This window comes from Leucoraja erinacea, chromosome 15, assembly GCF_028641065.1.
Source record: "Leucoraja erinacea ecotype New England chromosome 15, Leri_hhj_1, whole genome shotgun sequence".
Classification (NCBI taxonomy): Eukaryota; Metazoa; Chordata; class Chondrichthyes; order Rajiformes; family Rajidae; genus Leucoraja; species Leucoraja erinaceus.
Window position 1 is genome coordinate 41,063,102 of NC_073391.1, and position 22,384 is coordinate 41,085,485.

General features: G+C 45.2%; 1 protein-coding gene across 1 annotated transcript in view; it reads left to right on the plus strand.

Moving 5' to 3' along the window:
- pcdh15b (protocadherin-related 15b) overlaps positions 1-22,384 on the plus strand; it is a 1,024,406-nt gene that overhangs the window by 942,663 nt on the left and 59,359 nt on the right. The window contains 3 exon segments of the mRNA XM_055647246.1: positions 15,344-15,442; positions 15,444-15,560; positions 22,158-22,246. Of these exon segments, the coding sequence (XP_055503221.1) occupies positions 15,344-15,442; positions 15,444-15,560; positions 22,158-22,246 (305 nt within the window).

A 22,384-nucleotide genomic window follows, 5' to 3' on the forward strand; every position in this document is an offset into this window, starting at 1 on the left:
ACAACTGCAGAAGGACCTCTTTGTTCCCATACTCAACTCTTCCTGTTATGAAGGCCAATACGCCATTCGCTTTCTTCACTGCCTGCTGTACCTGCATACTTACTTTCATTGACTGATGAACAAAGACCCCCAGATCCCGTTGTACTTCCCCTTTTCCCAACTTGACACCATTTAGATAATCTTCCTTCTTGTTTTTGCTACCAACGTGGATAACCTCACATTTATCCACATTGAACTGCATCTGCCATGCATCTGCCCACTCACACAACCTGTCCAAGTCACCCTGCATCCTCATAGCATCCTCCTCACAGTTTTCTCTGGGTGCTCCGGTTTCCTCCCGCATCCCAAAGATGTGCAGGCTTCTAGGTTAATTAGCTTCTGTAACTTGTGTGTAGGATAGAACAGTTGTGCAGGAGATTGCAGGTCGACGCGGATTCGGTGGGCCTGGTTCCACGCTGTATATCTCTAATACAAACATGGACAGGACAGCACAGGAACAGGCCTCAATTCCGTTAGCCCTGAGAGCGATATCTAACTCTCTCAAAATGCCAAGACGGCACAACGGTGGGGCAGCAGTAGATTTGCAACCTTACAGCGCTTGCAACGCCGGAGACCCGGGTTCCATCCCGACTCTGGGTGCTTGTCTGTACGGAGTTTGTATGTTCTCCCCGTGGATTTTCTCCGAGATCTTCGGTTTCCTCCCACACTCCAAAGACGTGCAGGTTTGTAGGTAAATTGGCTTGGTGTAAAAGTAAACATTGTCCCAAGTGTGTATGGGATAGTGTTACTATGCAGGGATCGCTGGTCAGCGTGGACCCAGTGGTCCGAATGGCCTGTTTCCGCTGGATCTCTAAACTAAACCATCACATTTACCTGCACATAGCCCATATCCCTCCATTCCCTGCATATCCATGTGCTTATCTAAAACACTTGAAAATGCCACAAACATATCCGCTTCCACCATCACCAGCTCTGGCAACTCGTTCCAGGCATTCACCACCCTCTGAGTAAAAAGTGCCCGGATCATTGCCTTTAAACCTGCCCTCTCACCTGAACGTTTTGCCATCTAGTCTTTGATATTTCCACCTTGCGGAAAAATGTTTTGACTTTATACTGAATTAAGTTATTTTCTCGAAACACCTTATGTTCGGTAAAAAAAATGGAATAAATCAGTATATCAGTCAATAAAGTTTCATTTTTATGGTAGGTTTCCTCCTTTTGTTCTTCTAAACATGATTATAAACTACTCACTTTAATTTCAGCAATGCCCACACACATTCAACTGTAGACAATTCTACAGCACAAAACCAAATAGAGATGCAGATTAAATTCTTGTCATTGCAAACGCATCAGAATTAAACCAAATAGAACAAGCTCTTCCTCCACAACCTATTGAGCAACCCAGAACTAACTGGCTGTAGGAAGGAATAGAATTTTGATGAATGAGGGGGAGGGGACCTCATTGAAATAGAGTGGATGCGGAGAAGATGTTTCCACCAGTGGGAGAGTCTAGGACTAGAGGTCATTGCTTCAGAATTAAAGGGCGTTCTTTTAGGAAGGAGATGAGAAGAAATTATTTAGATATTTTTAAGGCAGAGATAGATATTTTCTTGTGATTAAGAAGGAACTGCAGATGCTGGAAAATCGAAGGTACACAAAAAAGCTGGAGAAACTCAGCGGGTGCAACAGCATCTATGGAGCGAAGGAAATAGGCAACGTTTTGGGCCGTCTGAAGAAGGGTTTCGGCCCGAAACGTTGCCTATTTCCTTCGCTCCATAGATGCTGCTGCACCCGCTGAGTTTCTCCAGCTTTTTTGTGTACCTTAGATATTTTCTTGATTAGTCCAGGTGTCAGAAGTTATGGGGAGATGGGGTTAGGAGGGAGAGATATATCAGCTATGATTGAATGGCGGAGTTGGGCCGAATGGCCTAATTCTACTCCTATCAAATGACCTTATTACCTTAAGGAACTGCAGATGCTGGTTTAAACCAAAGACAGGCACATATTGATGGAGTAATAGGCCTGTCCCACTTAGGCGATTTTTCAGTGGACTTCCAGCAACTGTCAAGTTGCCGTCTGTCGCATGAAAAACTGGGAACTGGAATGGCGACTGTCAGAGTGGAACACACACACACACACACACACACACACACACACACACACACACACACACACACATCGCAAAGCCGGGGGCCAAGGCAAGCGGGGGGAGCGCTGTCTGAAATTCACACTCTGCAAAGCCAAGATGATACAGACACACACCGCGATGAACAGAAAGGGTGGCGCTGTAGTTAAGATGGCTATCACAGGGAAAGGTAAGTCCTTTAAAAGGGGGGGGGAGAGGGTGGTGCGGAGAAGGGGGGGGGGGGGGGGGTGGGGAGAGGGGGGGGAGAGGGGGTGGGGAGAGGGGGCGGAGAAGGAGTGGAGACACTTTTAAGAAGCCAGACGACTTTTAATAAGCCAGAGATACACAGCTGTGAAGTTTGGCGGACATTTAACATTACCGGTCGATTATCCTTAGTTCTGAAAACTCGTGCTTACGTTTTTTTTTCCCCCAATGAGCCAATGAGAATGACCGATCAGCAAAGGAGATTAACTAAAACTACCTACGACTACCTCGACTACCTACAACTACACGGCGACCCCACTACAACTGCACCTACGACTACAGGATTATCGATTATCTCCATTGCGAACAACAGCAACATGTTGAAATATTTGCGGCGACCATACAGAGGCCGCAACTGGTTCCCAGAAAGCGGGAACTCCTCGCGACCGTGTAGGAGACTCACCAGAGACCACCAGCGAACATGTGGCGACCATGTGGCGAGCGCAGAGTCTCCTGCACTCGCCTAAAAAGTCGCCTAAGTGGGACAGGCCCCAGACTCAGTGGGTCAGCGTCTCTGGAGAATAGGAATAGGTGACGTTTCGGGTCGAGGCCCTTCTTCAAACTGAGAGTCAGGGGAAAGGGAAACAATAGATGTAGACGGTGATGTATAGAACAAATGTATGAAAGATATGTAAAAAAGTAACGATGATAAAGGAAACAGGCCATTGCCAGCTGTGAGCTGGGTGAGAACGAGTTACAGACAACGAGACTTAACAAGACGACTTTGAAGCTGGTACGATTTGGGTGAGAACATAACTCTTGTATCCTCCCCCCCCCTCCATCCCTCCCCCACCAAAGTCATACCAGCTTCAAGGTCATCTAGTTGAGACTCATTGTCTGTGACTCCAGCTTTTTGCGTCTACCTTCGGCTTAGAGAAGAGACTCACATGTCCCGTCTCGCCCCAAAATCTTCCACGCTGATAGAACACGAAAGTGCATCTCGCTAAAAACAAATTTATAGCAAATGCTTCTCCACCATCGCGTGTAAGTAAAACAATTGAACCCACTTGGGTTTACACAGTATTTGGACGGCTTTAGTCTTTCAGAATGTGAATAGGTCTCTCCACGCACAATGAAATCGGGGAGAAAGCATGTCTGCTTGTGGGAGATAAGATAACCTAATTAACTCTTGTAAGCACAAATCACGATCCATCTCATGCACATCACTTTTAATCTTCTGCCTCTTGTAATACCTAAGTAAATCAAATTGCTTTCATTTATAGTATTATGGAAATAAAATTGGGCCTGTGCGTAACAATAGCTGATATTTACTGCTGCGTTATAACGATGGCATCATTTTAAATTCTGCCTAATAATCGCTGCTAAACACAGGGAAATAGAAAACATTCTTCAATTTAACCTGCGAAAATCTGGTACATGGTCTCTACTGATGAATCCAGCTGGATTGTACTGGTGGCAAAAAAGATAGACACAAAAAGCTAGAGTAACTCAGCGGGACAGACAGCATTTCTTCAGACCCGAAACGTCACCCTTTCCTTCTCTCCGGAGATGCTCTCTGTCCCACTGAGTTACTCCAGCCTTTCGTGTCTGTCTTCAGTGTAAACCAGCATCTGCAGTTCCTTCTTACACATTTGTACTAGTGGCAATTCATCCAAAGAGATGTGTAATTCAAGATAGACGCAAAAAGCTGGTGTACCTTCAGCGGGTCAGGCAGCATCTCTGGAGAAAAAGGAATAGGTGGTGTTTCGGGCCGAGACCCTTCATCAAGCTTTCCGGGGGTGACGGTGGGTGGGCTTTGTACGGAGACAGAGATGGGAAATGCCACAGCAGAACATTTTGCCAAGTACATCACGGTGGCGCAGCGGTAGAGTTGCTGCCTTACAGCGCCAGAGACCCGGGTTTGATCCCATCTACAGGTGCTATCTGTACGGAGTTTGTCACCTGCGTGGGTTTTCTCCGAGATCTTCGGTTTCCTTCCACACTCCAAAGACGTACAGGTTTGTTGGCTCATTGGCTTGGTATAAGTGTAAATTGTCCCAAGCGTGTGTAGGGTAGTGTTAATGTTCGTGATCGCTGGCTGGTGCAGGCAGTGGGCCGAAGGCCCTATTTCCGCGCTGTACCTCTAAATCAAAAGTAAGTGGTAAACATTTGAACAAATATCATTCTCACTGTATAAAGGAGTAGGAGAAAGTAAATAGGAAGTAATTTGGAAAGACGAGGAACTGCAGATGCCGGCATCTTGAGCAAACCACAAAGTGCTGGAGGAATTCAATTGGCTAGGTGCCAACTGGGAGAGCGGGGAAGGGGGGCTTTTAGTTAAAATTGGAGAATTCATTGTTTTAGTTTAGTTTATTGTCACGTGTACCAAGGTACAGTGAAAAGCATTTGTTGCGTGCTGCCCAGTCAGCGGAACGACAACACACGATTACAGTCGAGCCATCCACAGCGCCGATATACATGATAAGGGTTACAAAAATGCTGGAGAAACTCAGAGGGTGAGGCAGCATCTATGGAGCGAAGGAAATAGGTGATGTTTCACGTCAAAACCCTTCTTCAGTCGGAAGAAGGGTCTCGACCCGAAACGTCACCGATTCCTTCACTCCATAGATGCTGCCTCACCTGCTGAGTTTCTCCAGCATTTTTGTCTACCTTTGATTTTCCTAGCATATAAACCATATAACCATATAACAATTACAGCACGGAAACAGGCCATCTCGGCCCTACAAGTCCATGCCGAAAATTTTTTTTTCCCCTTAGTCCCACCTGCCTGCACTCGTACCATAACCCTCCATTCCTTCTCATCCATATGCCTATCCAATTTATTTTTAAATGATACCAATGAACCTGCCTCCACCACTTCCCTGGGAGCTGACCGCTACCACTCTCTGCGTCCAGTTTCCCCTCATTACCCCTAAACTTCTGTCCCTTAATTCTGAAGTCATGTCCTCTTGTTTGAATCTTCCCTATTTCAAATGGAAAAGCTTGTCCACATCACTCTGTCTATCCCTCTCATCATTTTAAAGACCTCTATCAGGTCCCCCCTTAACCTTCTATCTGCATCTGCAGTTCTTTCTTATACATGATCAGGGAGAGGTTTAAGAGAGTGGAGCGATTGTAATATGTGATTGTAGATCTGCCTCTGTGGCTAGCACGCAAATAGCCGCCATCTTGGAAGCATATTCATTGTCGGTGATTGAAAATTCCATGAATGTAGAGGCCTCTTGAACTGGGATAGTTTTAAATCAATGATGACCCATGACAACAATATACTTACGGCCTTTGATGAACGTTTCCCAAAGGCTAATTGCAGTTCATCTTTGAAGATAATTTTTTTCAATAAAAGAATTTTCAATTATTCATAGCTTTGACATTTGGAGTCTTGAAAGGAACAGTTCTTAAAATTAGATTAGATCACTTGATTCTCATTGACTGATCATGATGATTTAATGACTTTTATTAACACTCATTAAAAGGATGTGGTTAATGAAGTTATGTTGGATGAAAATATGAAATTATTTACAGGAACCAATGATAGTTCCAGATAGTTTTTACACCACAGATAGAGCCCCTTTGTCTCTTCGTATTTACTGCAATTATCTGTATATTGTGTTTAATAAGGAACTGCAGGTGCTGGAAAATCGAAGGTACACAAAAAAGCTGGAGAAACTCAGCGGGTGCAGCAGCATCTATGGAGCGAAGGAAATAGGCAACGTTTCGGGCCGAAACCCTTCTTCAGACGGGGTTTCGACCCGAAACGTTGCCTATTTCCTTCGCTCCATAGATGCTGCTGCACCCGCTAAGTTTCTCCAGCTTTTTTGTGTATCTGTATATTGTAATCTAATCAGTCCCAATCCCTCACTCAATATTTGTGACCCTGCAAATGTCTTTCCCTTTTCGAACAGAGCACAGCGTTGGAGTTACTGCCTTACAGTGCCGGAGACCCATGTTCGATCCCGACCACGAATGCCGTCTGTACTGACTTTGTATGTTCTCCCTGTAACCCGAATGGGATTTCTCCGCTTGCTCCGGTTTCCTCCCACATTCCAAAGACGTGCATGTTTTCAGGTTAATTGGCTTCTGTAAATTGTTCCTAGTGCGTAGGGTAGGACTAGTGTACCGGTATGCGCTGGTCGGCTTGGACGCGCTGGGCTGAGCTGTATCTCTAAACTAAACTAATACAGGATAGGAACAGGCCCCTTGGCCAACAACATCAGTGTCAAAAGCAATGTCAATAAATTAATCTCATCTTGGGGAGAATGTGTAAACTCCATATAGACTGCACCCGTAGTCTGGATCAAACCCGTGTCTCTGGCACTGTAAGGCAGCAAACCTACCGCCGCACCACCTTGCCGCCCTTTTAAGGTTCTCTAACTCGTGGCTAACATCCCTCGTAAAGTTATATATGTGTTTACATTATCCATACCCCTCGTGATCTGGTACTCCTCCAGAACAAAGAATAAAATCCAGGCCTATCCAACCACTCCCTGTAACTCAAGCCTGCAAGCCAAAGATCTCGTATGTCATGCCACCTCCTGCTTGTGCTTATTCTGTGAAATGATTCCATTAAATTCCACCTTCCGTTTGCTAAAGGGCCTGTCCCACTTGGGTGTTATTTGCGTGTCATTTACGCAGCATCATTTACGCATCACTACGCACGCGCGCGCATGGCGCATGGTGAGACGTGGTGGCGTAGGCAGTGACGCGCGGTGCCCCAGTATTTTGGGATTGATGATGCCCAAGTGGCACAGGCCCTTAACCATTCAATCCACGGCCTATTGCAGTCAATTGGAATCATCACTGCTTGTGAAACTTCCAGGTTTAGTATCCTTGGCACATATTCAAATGTTAGTCTATTTCCCAACATTTTAGCTTTGTATTTTGTGGATCATCTTTACGTGCCATCCTTCATATTGAAAAATAACAACATACTTTGTCCTTACACAAGCGTATTATCTGTTCTAACCCTGAACCTCATGTTCCATAAGCTCAACTTTGTTACTCAGCAACTTACTTTTGTTAGCTTTCATTGCAAAAGGATTTGAGTATAGGAGCAAGGAGGTTCTACTGCAGTTGTACAGGGTCTTGGTGAGACCACACCTGGAGTATTGCGTACAGTTTTGGTCTCCAAATCTGAGGAAGGACATTATTGCCATAGAGGGAGTGCAGCGACGGTTCACCAGACTGATTCCTGGGATGTCAGGACTGTCTTATGAAGAAAGACTGGATAGACTTGGTTTATACTCTCTAGAATTTAGGAGATTGAGAGGGGATCTTATAGAAACTTACAGAATTCTTAAGGGGTTGGACAGGCTAGATGCAGGAAGATTGTTCCCGATGTTAGGGAAGTCCAGGACAAGGGGTCACAGCTTAAGGATAAGGGGGAAATCCTTTAAAACCGAGATGAGAAGAACTTTTTTCACCACAGAGTGGTGAATCTCTGGAACTCTCTGCCACAGAGGGTAGTTGAGGCCAGTTCATTGGCTATATTTAAGAGGGAGTTAGATGTGGCCCTTGTGGCTAAGGGGATCCAGGGGTATGGAGAGAAGGCAGGTACGGGATACTGAGTTGGATGAACAGCCATGATCATATTGAATGGCGGTGCAGGCTCGAAGGGCTGAATGGCCTACTCCTGCACCTAATTTCTATGTTTCTATGTTTCTATGTTACCTGGTACTTTGTGCAAGGTCCATGTTCACCTGAAGAATTCTCAGGATGACCTCTTGGAGTCATAGAGTCCTACAGCACAGATACAGGCTGTTCAGCCCAGATTGCCCACACTGACCAACATGTCCCATGCACACTGATCCCACCTGCCTGCGTTTGGCCCATATCCCTCTAAACTATCCATGTACCTGTCTAATTGTTTCTTAAACATTTTGATAGTACCTGCCTCAACTACGTCCTCTGGCAGCCTGTTCCATACACCCACTACCCTTTTGTGTGAAAAAGTTACCCTATCGCTGGTAGGTGTGGACGGTGGGTCGAAGGGCCTGTTTCCACAATGTATCTAAACTAAACTAAACTAAATTAAAAAGCCAATCTGATCTGTTTGCATTTTCTGGGCTATTTTAAAACTTACGCCTTGCAATGAAATTTTGCTTGCATAGCTCACTTTCACTTTCACTGAGTAAATTAGTGAGAGAATTTAGATTTCCTCTAAAAATATAATTGCACCTTTATCTATTCTGATTGATATTCAGACTTTAGTAATGGCAATGACGGATAGAATCCCCCTGCAATTCCCTCCACATCTGTTCACAGTGCAGTAGCTCCCTCTTCTGAGCAACTTAAGTTTGGATTTGCCCAGCACCTGCTTAAAAGAAAACAATTAACTTGTAAAACCTGTTGTCACCAAGACGGCAAAAAAAAACAATGATGGTTTTCTTTTTGTAATGAGTTATCTGCTCTGCGGAAATAATTGAAGCAGTTTATCCTGTTGCATTATTCAGCAGTGGCGTTTTGCCTTGAACGTGTCTTGCTCAGTGACCAGGAGCAGAGAACGTTCATAGCTTTAAAGGGCCTGTCCCACTTGGCTGTTATTTGCGCGCCATTTACGCAACCTGCTAGCGTGTGGGTAGCGTGTGGGTAGCGCGTGGGTAGTGCAGGACGGGTGCATGGAGTGGTGTGGAGGAGTGTGGACTTCGTCCTGAACGAAATCTTCGCGCGCCGCCGGCCTGTCGCGTAACTAACGGCCAAAGTGGGTCAGGCCCAAGACCCTGGCGCGGGGCAACGTCTTACCTTCAACAGCAGCAGAAGCAGGCAAACGATTGTCGAACTCAGCCTGGGACTCATGGCCGTTGCGGATCCAGATCTGCCTCCACTCCTACCCCCAGAGCGGGGCCAAGATAATTGGAGATAGACTCAAAATGCTGGAGTAACTCAGCGGGACCGGCTGGGTTACGTTTTGGGTCGAGACCCTTCGTCAGAGTGAAAGAAGAGTCTTGACCCAAAACATCATCCATTCCCCTGTCTTCTCCCCATCCTGACACCCGTACTAATCAAGAATAGTCACTAATAAGAGATCAGGATCAGGCCCTTCGGCCAACGACGTCCACACTGACCAGCGATCCCCACACATTAACAATATCCTCCACTAGAGACAAATGTTATATTTATACCAAGCCAATTAACCTACAAATTTAACCTACATGACACAGGTCATGGGGAGAACATACAAACTCTGTACAGGCAGCGCCCGTAGTCGGGATCGAACCCGGGTCTCTGGCACTATATGCACTGTAAGGCAGCAACTCTACCGCTGCACCACCGTGCCGCCCTAATATGCCAGGTGGAAAAAGTAGGAAACACTGACTATGAGAAGATAAATGGAATTCCAATATGCAGGGAGGTTTGGGTAGGACAGGTAGAGAACAGTAGACACAAGGAACTGCAGATGCTAGTTTAACAAAAAAAGACACACAGAGTGGGAGTAACTCAGCGGGTCAGGCAGCATCTCTGGTAAACATGGACGAGTCCAGAGTTCTGAGATCAAACATTGCCTATCCATGCGTAAGAAGGATCTGCAGATGCTGGTTTATATCGAAAATAGACACAAAATGCAGGAGTTACTCAGCGGGTCAGGCAACATCTCTGGGGAAAAGGATGATGTTTCGGGTCGAGACCCTTCTTCAGACTGAGGAAGGTCTGAAGAAGGGTCCCGACCCAAAACATCAACAATTCATTTTTCTCCAGAGATGTTGACCCGCTGTTACTCCAGCATTGTGTGTCTATCTTCATTGCCTACCCATGATCTCCAGAGATGTTGCCTGATCCACTGAGTTACCCCAGCAATTGTGTCTGTTTTACGAGTAGAGGACAGTGAGTTTAATGGTCTCACACGGAACAAGGATTTTTTCCACCGCCAGCCTTAGTCACTCACTCCACCCATCTGCCAAAGAAACCCCCTCTCACCTGTATCCATCTATCACTTGCCAGACTTTGTCTCTTCCAGCTTTCTTCCCCCCACATTACAATCAGTCAGAAGAAGGGTCCCAACCATCCACAGATGCTGCCTGACCCACCTGGTTCATCCACCACTTTGTAGTGCAACTTAATGGCCTGTTTCGACGTTGGAAATTCCATAAAAAATGTGCAGAAAATATATAAGAAATGAACGTGTCACATTTCATGACAACATTTAAAAAAAAAAAAAAAAAAATGCTTAGGATGGCACAATATGTTACATATAGGAAGGAAATGCAAATGTGTAGGAAGGAAGTGCAGATGTTTAAGAAGGAACTGCAGATGCTGGAAAATCGAAGGTAGACAAAAGTGCTGGAGAAACTCAGTGGTTGAGGCAGCATCTATGGAGCGAAGGAAATCGGGCCGAAACCCTTCATCGAGTCTGCATCGACCAGCGATCCCCGCACATTAACACTATCCTACACACACTAGGGACAGTTTTTACATTTATACCAAGCCAATTAATGGGCCTGTCCCACAGGTGATTTTTTTTAGACAACTACATGCGACTGGTTTGTCTCCACATGTTCGCCGGTTGGTCGCCGGGAGTCGTCTCCTCAGTCGCGCAAAAAGTCGTAGCGTCTTTCTGGTCGCCGCTAAATTTTCAACATGCTGAAACATTTTCGGCGACAGTGCGTTTGACGGGAATGAGCGTAGCTTGACTTCTCCTGGCGTCGGTGCTGTCGTAAGTTGTCGCCAGGATGACATAGGTTGTCGCTGTTTTTTTTGGCGACCTGCTACGACTATGACAGTCGCCGGCAGTTGCCTAAAATATCGCAGCCCCATAACTTGCAAACCTGTTAATAAAAACATGGTTGGTATATCCTTTTTTGCGGAGTTTTGTGTTACAATAGAGCGACTGATTTTCCTTTTTTCCTTTTTTTTTCTTTTCTTTCTAGGGTCTTAATTATTTTCTTTGCTTCCTTCTCTAATTCCTTCCCTAAGGGGTTCTTTTCTCCCAACACTTTCCTGCACCTTCACGATTCTTGCTTACTTTTCTTACTTCTTTTATCTTTCTCTTTTAAAGCTCAAAAAATGAAGTGGTACAACATAATGTAATAAGATATATGCGTATTAATGTGATTTACTGTACTGCTAATAAAAATAAAATTAAAAAAAATTAAAATAAATAAATAAATAAATAAATAAAAACTTGCAAACCTGCACGTTTTTAGAGAGTGGGAGGAAACCGAAGATCACGGGGAGAACGTACAAACTCCTTACAGCCAGCACCCGTATTGGGGATCGAACCCGTGTCCCTGGCGCCCGTAAGTGCTGGACGGCAGCAATTCTACAGCTGCGCCACCGTGCCTCTACCATTGTATCAGCCTCCACCACAAGCCCTGGCAATGCCCAATGTCCAATTTGGTGTCTTAAGGGCCTGTCCCACATGGTGATTTTTTCAGCGACTGCCGGTATCATTGACTGACGTATCAGGTCACCGTAAAATTTGCGGTGTGATGCGACGGTGACGCGGCGTGATGACGTACGACGCTCGTTGTATTTTCAAGTGTCGCAACATTTCTTTTGTCGCATCCGCCGCTGATTTTGAAATGTTCAAAACCTTTTGGCGACACTGATATGACGCTGGCAGTCGTTGAAAAAATCGCCGTGGGACAGGCCCTTTAGGTTTATGATTTCATTGACTGATGATGCCGTTGCAGCTTGTACGCACTACAGCACAATGCCTATAATTCATGAGTGTAGTTGTCTTTCATTCATTATAATAGATTGTCAGGCTACAACTCAGCAAGTATGAAGACTGAGCATTCTGTGTACTCAGCACAGCTGAAGTCTGATCTGCTCGGCAGTGCTGAACAGGGCAGTTTTATGGAGCAAATATTTTTTATGCCACTGATGCAGAATCCGATCGCACACGAAATCTTTATTTTTGTAAATCTGCGCGACTGCCTTTTATGGATCAATATCCTTGTGTCATAATTATTCTTGAATGAGCCACATAATCAAGGTGCTTAAAATGGTAAGAGGATTAAATAGGTTCAAGGCAATGAAATTATTCCCTGGGAGAATCGAGACTGCACCATCTCAAAATTACTCTTGGCTACTTAAGGTCGAAGCGGCGGCACGGTGGCGCAGCGTTAGAGTTGCTGCCTTACAGCGTCAGAGACCTGGGTTCGATCCTGACTATGGGTGCTTATGTTTACGGAGTTTGTACGTTCTCCCAGTGACTTGCGTGAGATTTCTCTGAGATCTTTGGTTTCCTCACACAAAGGCATACAGTACAGGTTTGTCATAGGTTGATACAATGTGGAAACAGGCCCTTTGGCCCAACTTGCCCACACCGGCCAACATGTCCCAGCTACACTAGGCCTACCTGCCAGCGTTTGATCCATATCCCTCCAAACTTGTCCTAGCCATGTGCCTGTCTAACTATTTCTTAAATGTTGGGATAGTCCCAGCCTCAACTACCTCCTCCAGCAGCTTGTTCCATACACCCACTACCCTTTGTGTGAAAATGTTACCCCTCAGATTCCTATTAAATATTTTCCCCTTCACCTTGAACCTATGTCCTCTGGTCCTCGATTCGCCTACTATGGGCAAGAGACTCTGTGCATCTAACCGATCTATTCCTCTCATGATTTTTTACACCTGTATAAGATCTCCCCTCATCCTCCTGTGCTCCATGCAAGAGAGACCTAGCCTACTCAACCTCTCCCTATAGCTCACACCCTCTAGTCCTGGCAACATCCTCGTAAATCTTTTCTGAACCGTTTCAAACTTGACAATATCTTTCCTATAATACGGTGCCCAGAACTGAGCACGATATTCTAAATGCGGTCTCACCAACGTCTTACACAACCGCAACATGACCTCCCAACTTCTATACTCAATACTCTGACTGATGAAAGCCAAAGTGCCAAAAGCCATTTTGACCACCTGCGACTCGACCTTCAAGGACCATGCACCTGTAGTCCTAGATCCCTCTGCTCTACAACACTGCCCAGAGGCATACCATTTACTGTGTAGGCCTCCTGCCCTTGTTCGACGTCCCAAAATGCAACACCTCACACTTCTCTGTATTAAATTCCATCAACCATTCCTCCGCCCACCTGGCCAATCGATCCAGATCATACTGCAATCTTTCACAACCATCTTCACTATCTTCAAAACCACTTTTGTTTTTAATCATCAGCAAACTTGCTAATCTTGCCCTGTATGTTCTCAACCTCTGGCAGCCCATTTCATATACCTACCACCCTCAAGTGTCAAGAAATTGCCCCTCAGGTTCCTATTAAATCATGTCTCTCTCATGTTAAACCTATGTCCTCTGATTCTTGATTCCCCTACCTTGTATAAAGGACTTTGTTCATTTATCCTATCAATTCCCCTGACCCCTGAGCTTCCAGCAATCCAAGGAATAAAGTCCTATCTTGACCAATCTCACCCTAAAGCTCAGGCCAAATGCTATTTGAAAGTTGTCACCATACCTGCCTCAACAGCCTTACCTTGTAGCTCATTCCATATACCCACCAACCTATGTGTAAAAAAAGCTACCTATCAGGTTCCTATTAAATCATTCCCCTCTCATCTTAAACCGATGTCCTCTGGTTCTTGATTCCCTCCAGATAGACACAACACTAGAATAACTCAGCCGGTCAGGCAGCATTCCTGGAGAAAAAGGATGGGTAACGTTTTAGGGTCGGGACCCCATTTCAGTCTGAAAGTAGAGGGGAGGGAACTGGAGTCATCGAGTCATAGAGAGATACAGCATGGAAACAGGCCCTTCTGCCCAACTTGCCCACATCAGCCAACATGTCCCAGCTACACTGGAGGTAAGAAAAGACCAGAAGAAAGCAGGGCTGGCTACAAATGACCAAGGAAGGGTGGAGCACATAGTGGGTGGATTTCCCTACACCAGGTAAAAGTCTCTGTGCATTCACCCTTTCTATTTCTCTCCTGATGTTATACACCTTAGTAAGATCGCCCCGCAGGCTCCTGACCTCTGCTTATATCTGGGGGGGAAGATCTGATCTCGATCCTCATTTTCTCTCTATCCTTCTTCTTACTGAGATGCGGAAAAACCTTTTCACCCAGAGAGTGGTGAACCTGTGGAATTCTCTGCCACACAAGGCAGTGGAGGGCAATTCACTGGATGTTTTCAAGAGAGAGTTAGATTCAACGGAATCAAGGGATATGGGGAGAAAGGAGGAACTGGGTACCGATTTTAGATCTTCTTCTTATCGAGTCCACACACAAGATTGGAAGTTGTTCAGTCAGAGCTGAACACACGTCTCGGCATCTGCACAATGGTGGCTGGCTTGTTGCTTCTTGTGCGTTTGGTGGTGGAAAGATTGGTGGAAACAGGGCCGTGACGTGAATGCTCTACCCTTGACCCCACTGATTTTAGATGATCAGCCATGACCGTATTGAATGATATTTTTTGTATGGCTTTGTAAATATTTGATTAGTGTATAAATGTAAAAATGTACATATGGCTTGGTGTACATATGGTGTAGCTAAATTTGCTGGTGTACATATAGCTTTTGCTAAATCTATTTATATATTGGTTATGACAATAAAGTAAAAATTCTTGTTTTGTTTTTTGTATGCTGTTTCACACTTGCACTGTTCGAAATTGAATAATAAATGGCTCGGGGTGGGAATCCTGAAAATATGCTTTGGCTCTTCGTTCCTGACCTCACTTTCTGTTTCGGACACACTACGATGATTTAATCTATAATTGATAGATATTGGTTATGACAATAAGCACGTAAACATATCTCGGCCCTCTTCCGTGCTTTTTTTTTTTTGTATGCTATTTCACATCCTATGCTATTTTATTTTTAAATGATACCAATACCTGCCTCCACCACTTCCACTGGAAGCTCATTCCACAACTCTCTGCGTAAAGAATCATAACCCCTAAACTTCTGTCCCTTAATTCTGAAGTCATGTTTTTTTGAAATGGCTTGGCTGGCTCGAAGGGCCGAATGGCTTACTCCTGCACCTATTTTCTATGTTTCTATGAGTGGCCAGCCTTGTGCTTTGACCATTTCCTGTACTTTTCAGGTTGAAGACGAGGACAGTGGAAACTACAGTATATCTCAGTTCCGACTGATCATACCGCCCTCCAAAGATGGAAAGGACGGCTTTGTCATCGAGGAATACAACGGGCATCATCAAGACATCCATTACCTTCCGAAACATGAGGCGATCGTATTACAAGTTTGATGTCATTGCCACTGACAACTATGGAACAGAACTGAGTAGCAGCGCACAAGTTGTTGTAAGTACGGATCTTGATTTCCGCCAAGTTGCTTCATCTCAGACTAGCGTTCGACACAAAGAGCTGGACTCAGTAAAGGGCCTGAACCACTTTCACGACCTAATTCACGACCTTTTTTACTCGTGGTCATTTTTCACCAGGCTAGAAAAACGACCCGACCTACTTGATGCCACGAGTATCTACGACTAGCATCACGACCTACCTACGACCTCCCACGGCTTCCTGCGACCTCGTGACGACCATGCTGCGAGTATGAGTCAAGTGCAAACTCGGCAGAGGTCGTGAATTAGGGACAGGCCCTTAACTCAGCGGGGAGACCTGCACGTCTTTGGCATGTGGGAGGATATCGAAGCGCCCGGAGAAAACCCGCGCAGGTCACGGGGGGAGAACGTACAAACTCCGTACAGACAAGCACCCGTCAAGTTCAACCCCGGGTCTCCGGCGCATCAACCCCGGGTCTCTGGCGCATCTCTACCAAGTACAGAATCTACCAAGTATAGAAATGCAAGGAACTGCAGGTGCAGATTTACAAAAAAAAAGTCACAGTGCTAGAGTAACTCAACGGTCAAAGGAACATGGATAGGTGACGTTTTCAGTCGGGACCCTTCTTCAGGCTGACCGTATGGGCGGGCATTAGAAAGCTGGAAGAGAGGAGAGGCAGGACAAAGCCTGGCAGGTAGATCAGTCTGAAGAAGGGACTCAACCCGAAATCTGACCCATTCCTTCTCTTCAGAGACGCTACCAGTCCCGCTGAGTTACTCCAGCATTTTGTGTCTACCTTCGATTTAAACCAGCATCTACAGTTCTTTCCAATAGGTAAAAGGTTGATACAGGTGAGGGATGGGTAGATGGCGGACAAAGGCCAAAGATGATAAGAGAAGGTGTGAGACAAAAGGATTGAGGGGTTGCAAATTGTGAAGCTAGAGGAAGGAATGTGGGCTCTCTCCACAATGCCTTGATTCACTCATCCCTTAACACCCAAATCATCACTTCCCCAAGTACTTTCTCGTTGCAACACCTGTCCCAATACCTCCTCCCTTACCTCCATCCAGAGGTCCCAGACAGAGTTCCACAAGCACCTCCTCTTACCTCATCTACTGCATTCGGTGTGATATGGCTGCCCCTATACGGTAACACAGCGTTAGAGCTGCTGCCTTACAGCGCATACAGAGACCCGGGTTCCATCCCGACTACGGGTGCTCTCTGTACGGAGTCTGTAAGTTCTCCCTGTGACCAGCGTGGGTTTCCCCCTCGATCTTCGGTTTTCCTCCCACAATCGATAGACTCGGCTTGTACTCGCTAGAATTTAGAAGATTGAGGGGGGATCTTATAGAAATTTACAAAATTCTTAAGATGCAGGAAGATTGTTCCCGATGTTGGGGAAGTCCAAAACAAGGGTCACAGTTTAAGGATAAGGGGGAAATCTTTTAGGACCGAAGTGAGAAAAACATTTTTCACACAGAGAGTGGTGAATCAGTGGAACTCTCTACCACAGAAGGTAGTTGAGGCCAGTTCGTTGGCTATAGTTAAGAGGGAGTTAGATGTGGCCCTTGTGGCTAAAGGTATCAGGGGGTATGGAGAGAAGGCAGGTACAGCATACTGAGTTGGATGATCAGACATGATCATATTGAATGGCGGTGCAGGCTCGAAGAGCCGAATGGCCTACTCCTGCACCTATTTTCTATGTTTCTATGTTTCTATCCAAAGACGTGCAGGTTTGTAGGTTAATTGGCTTGGTATACATGTAGTTTATCCCTTTAGTTCAGTACAGGTTAGAGATGCAGCACGGAAACAGGCCCTTCGGCCCACCGAGTCCTCACCGACCAGCGATCCCCGCACATTAACACTATCCAACACAAACTAGGGACAATTTACAATTTGACCAAGTCAAAGAGCCTACAAACCTGTACATCTTTGTAGTGTGGGAGGGTCACCAAAGAGGCCACCAATTTACTATTATAATGCTCCATAGTTTTGGCAGGTTCAATTCCACAGGCTCCTTAAACTTACCCAAGGATCGCTCAGCGTTGAGTCTGCCTGCTGATTGCAAAGCTTCTCGAGCCTATACTTAGAGCGGGCCTTCAGGGCATAGTTTGTACTGCATCGTCATCGGCGGACTTTGCTCTGGTGAAACCTAATCATGATGGAACTTTCACGTTTAATGGAGAAGACTTTTTCTCATTTGAACTTCATTTTTATTTTAAGGCAGCTCATCAATAAAGCTAATGTCATGTTTCCACAGAGATGGCAGGCTGGAAATTAGATTGCGTAACGTTATTAATTTCAGTGCTATGTGAGTAAAAATAACTCTTGGTCAGAGGGGAACACAATCTGAACTATTTCACGCCACTTTAGAAATTCACCCGAGACCTTCCCCGTGTATAAAAGACACACAAAGTGCTGGAGTAACAGGTCAGGGCAGGTCACTGGCGAACGTAGACGGGAGGTGTTATAGATCAGGACCATTCTTCAGCCCTGACCCGAAACGTCACATAGCCATTTTCTCCAGAGATGCTGCCTGACACATTGAGTTACTCCAAACAATTTTGTCAACCAGCATCTGCAGTTTTTTAGACTTCAGTATGGACCCTAGTATGGACAAAGGGTCTTCGGCCCCTCCGAGTCCGCACTGAATAGCGATCGCATGTACCTTCACATTATCCTACACCCTGGGAACAAATTACTATTTACAGAAGCCAATTAACCTACAAACCTGTACGTCGTTGGAGTGTGGGAGAAAACCGGAGCACCCGGTGAAAACACACGCGGTCACAGGAGAATGTACAAACTCCGTTCAGAAAGCACCCATAGTCAGGCTCGAAGAACGGGTCTCTGGGGCTGTAAGGCAGCAACTCTACTGCTGCACCATTATGCCAACCAATCCCCAGTGGTATGAACATTGACTTCTCCAATTTCAGGTAGTCCTTGCTTTCTCCTTCCTTCCCTTACCCTTCCCAGCTCTCCCACGAGCCTACTGTCTCCGTCTCTTCCTTTCTTTTTCCCGCTCCCCCCCCCCTGACATCAGCCTGAAGAAGGTTTCTCGAACCGAAACGTCGCCTATTCCTTCGCTCCATAGATGCTGCCTCACCCGCTGAGTTTCTCCAGCTTTTTTGTCAACCTTCGATTTTTCCAGCATCTGCAGTTCTTTCTTAAACAATCTGCAGTTTGTTGTTTCTACATTTCCAGGTGTGAGTTGAGTTTGTGCTTCTGACACGATTTCTGAATTAAGTGTGCGCTCTTCAGTAATAAATTGTGTAATTCCCCATGCAGATCTCCTTTCAAAACATTGATGGGAAAACTATCTTACATTTTCCAATGAGTAACTCTGTGAGTCAATCCCAAGACACTTGTATTTCATTCTGCAGAGCTAAACTGGCACTCACCCTAGATGCTTCCATCTTTCAGTTTAGTTTATTGTCACGTGTACTGAAGTGACTGGTTTGCATGCAAACTAGTCAGCAGAAAGATAATACATGATTACAATCAATCCATTCACAGTGTATAGATGCATGATAAGGGAATAACCTTTAGTGCAAGGTAAAGCCAGCAAAGTCCGATCAAGGATAGTCCGAGGGTCACCAGTGAGGTCGATAGTAGTTCAGCACTGCTCTCTGGGTGAGGTAGGATGTTTCAGTTGCCTGATAACAGCTTGGAAGAAACTGTCCCTGAATCTGGTGGTGTGTGTTTTCACACTTCTATACCTATACGTCACTTCCCAATCGGAGGGTGGTGAATCTGTGGAAATCATTGCCACAGACGGCTGTGGATCGAACCCGGGTCTATGGCGCTGTAGGTCAGCAACTCTACCACTACACCACCGTGCTGTCTTAAGAAATTCATTGCTTCCATTTTGGTACATTTGACAATAAAACACTCTTGATTTAAATCTTTTTATTTGAATTTCACAGCAATTTGCATACATACAATGATAACAGACAGTGACAGTCAAGGCATAATTGTGCAACTGTATGTAAGCAACCCTCAAAGCCCTTACCCTTACCCACCTTCAACCCACCCGAATCAGGTCGGAACCAAACGGGGACAAACAACACTCACATACATACACATCCACACAAATATGGTAAGATAAACGAAACAAAAAGTACTAAAAAAGTAAAAAAAAGTGGTCATTCATAACAGTAAATAAGTAAGTAATTAAATAAATAAGTGGGGGGGGGGGTTAAGGGGCGAGCAGCTGCAGTAGAACAGAACAATGGTGGAGAGCACTCAGTCCTCTTCCGAGTCCGGGGACAAGTTGAGAGAGTCAACAAGTTCCAAGAAAGGGTTCCATGTATCTAGGAATGTCTTGGTAGAGCCTTTGAGAGAGAACCTAAGTTTTTCAAGCTTTAAATTGTAAAGCACCTCCTTAATCCAGCGGGCGTGTGTCGGGGGACAGGTGAGCCTCCAGTTAAGCAAGATCAGTCTCCGGGCTAACAAGGTTGTAAAAGCTAGAACCCGTTTCACCGCAACAGAGAGGTTGGTGTTGGGAGGGGTACCGAAAATGGCTGGCAGTGGGTTTGGAGGAATAGTCTTGCCATAGGCTCTGCTTATCAAGTCGAAAGCACTCCTCCAAAAGGCTGCTAGCTTAGGGCAAGACCAAAACATATGGCTATGGTTGGCAGGAGATTGATTACATCTGTTGCAGGTGTCCCTAACAGCAGGGTAAATTCTAGATAATCTTGCATTTGTGTAGTGGACTTTGTGAAGGACTGCATTGGATTAGGCCATGACGGGCACATATGGAGGAAGAATGGGTCAAGTCCAAGGCAGAGTCCCATTGCTGGTCTGTTAGTTTCGTATTCAGCTCACCCTCCCACGCAGCTTTTAATGAGGTATGAGGTTTCAATATAACCAACCCTAACAAGTTATACAAAACAGAGATGCATTTCTTCCGGTTGGGATCTAGAGCTAAGATGGTATCGGTCAGGGTTTCAGGGGGGCGATTTGGGAAATGGGGGAATATCTTCTTCACAAAATCCCTAATCTGGAAAAAACGAAAAAGGTGGGAGTTTGGGAGGCTATAGTTGGACGAGAGCTCCGCAAAAGACGAAAAGATACCATCCTTGTATAGGTTTTTGATACTACTGATACCATTGCTATGCCAGGTTTATATACACTCAATAAAACACTCTTGACTCCAAAATCGTACGTCCTCCACCTCAACAGTGGCTTAATCACAACAACCAACTCCAACTATTTAATTCAGAATACTATTAATGTCGCTCATAAGCCATAGGAGTAGAATTAGGTAATTCGGCCCATCGAGCCACAACCCCATCCTCCTGCCTTCTCCCCATAACCCCTGACACACATACTAATCAAAAATGTCTCAATCTTTGCTTTAAAAATACCCACTGACGGCCTCCGCAGCCGCCTGTGATAATGAATTGCACAGATTCACCAAGTCAAGAGTGTTTTAGTGTCATATGTCACAGATAGAACAATGACATTCTTACTCAGTTAAAGAAATACCTCCCCATTTTTCTGAAGGAGCCTCCTCATATAGTTCATAAATGGCAGAGCATTTGCCCAGAGTCCATGAACCGAGGACCAGAGGACATAGGTTTCAGGTGAAGGGGAAAAGATTTAATAGGAATCTGAGGGGTAGCTTTTTCACACAAAGGGTGGTCAGTGTATAGAACAAACTGCCACAGGTAGTTGAGGCTGGGACAAACCCAATGTTTAAGAAACAGTTAGATAGGTACATGGATAGGACAAGTTTAGAGGAGTATGGACCAAATGCTAGCAGGTGGGACTAGTGTAGCTGGGACATATTGGCCGGTGTGGGCAAGTTGGGCCGAAGGGCCTGTTTCAACACTGTATCACTCTATGACTCTATTAAACTGAAAACACACAAAAGCTGGAGTCAACAGACAGCCTCTCAGGAGGGAAGGGATAGGTGATGTTTCAGGGGTTGAGACCCTGGGAATCTAAAGGATCTCGACCCGAAAGGGTTTGCAACATTAGACATGTTGTATGTGGTGAAGAATCGTTAAGAAGAATTGGTGAAGAAGAAGCCAAATTTGAGTCTCCAAGTTCGAGGAAGACTTTCTTGCTATTGAGGGAGTGCAGTGTAGGTTCACAATGTTAATTCCCGGGATGGCGGGATGTCACATGTTGAAAGAATGGAGCGGCTGTATACACTAGAATTTAGAAGGAAGGGAGGGAATCTTCTTGAAATATATAAGATTATTAAGGGATTGGACAAGCTGGAGGCAAGAAAAATGGTCCCGATGTTGGGGGAGTCCGAAACTAGGGGCCACTGTTTAAGAATAAAGAATAGGCCATTTAGAACGGAGATGAGGAAAATCTTTTTTACCCAGAGTGTTGTGGATCTGTGGAATTCTCTGCCTCAGAATGCAGTGGAGGCCAATTCTCCGGATGCTTTAAAGAGAGAGTTAGATAGAGCTCTGAAATATAGCGGAGTCAAGGGATATAGGGAGAAGGTGGGGCTGTATACACTAGAATTTAGAAGGAAGGGAGGGAATCTTCTTGAAATATACAAGATTATTAAGGGATTGGACAAGCTGTACCTATTGTCTATTGTCTATTGCCTATTGGTATGTCGGACCAACAGAATTATGATTTGTTTCCCAGGTATCGGTGGTCAATGAATTGGATATGCAAGTGATTGTTTCCAATGTCCCTCCTACGCTGGTGGAACAGAACAAGGATCAGATCATTGAGTAAGATGCGGATTTCATATTTTAAGTTGAAATATTTTATTTGTCTCAATTGAAAGAAACTGGACCTTATTCATAAGATATGCACAAATAGCAGGAGTAACTCTGCAGGAACAGACAGCATCTCTGGAGAGAGGGAAT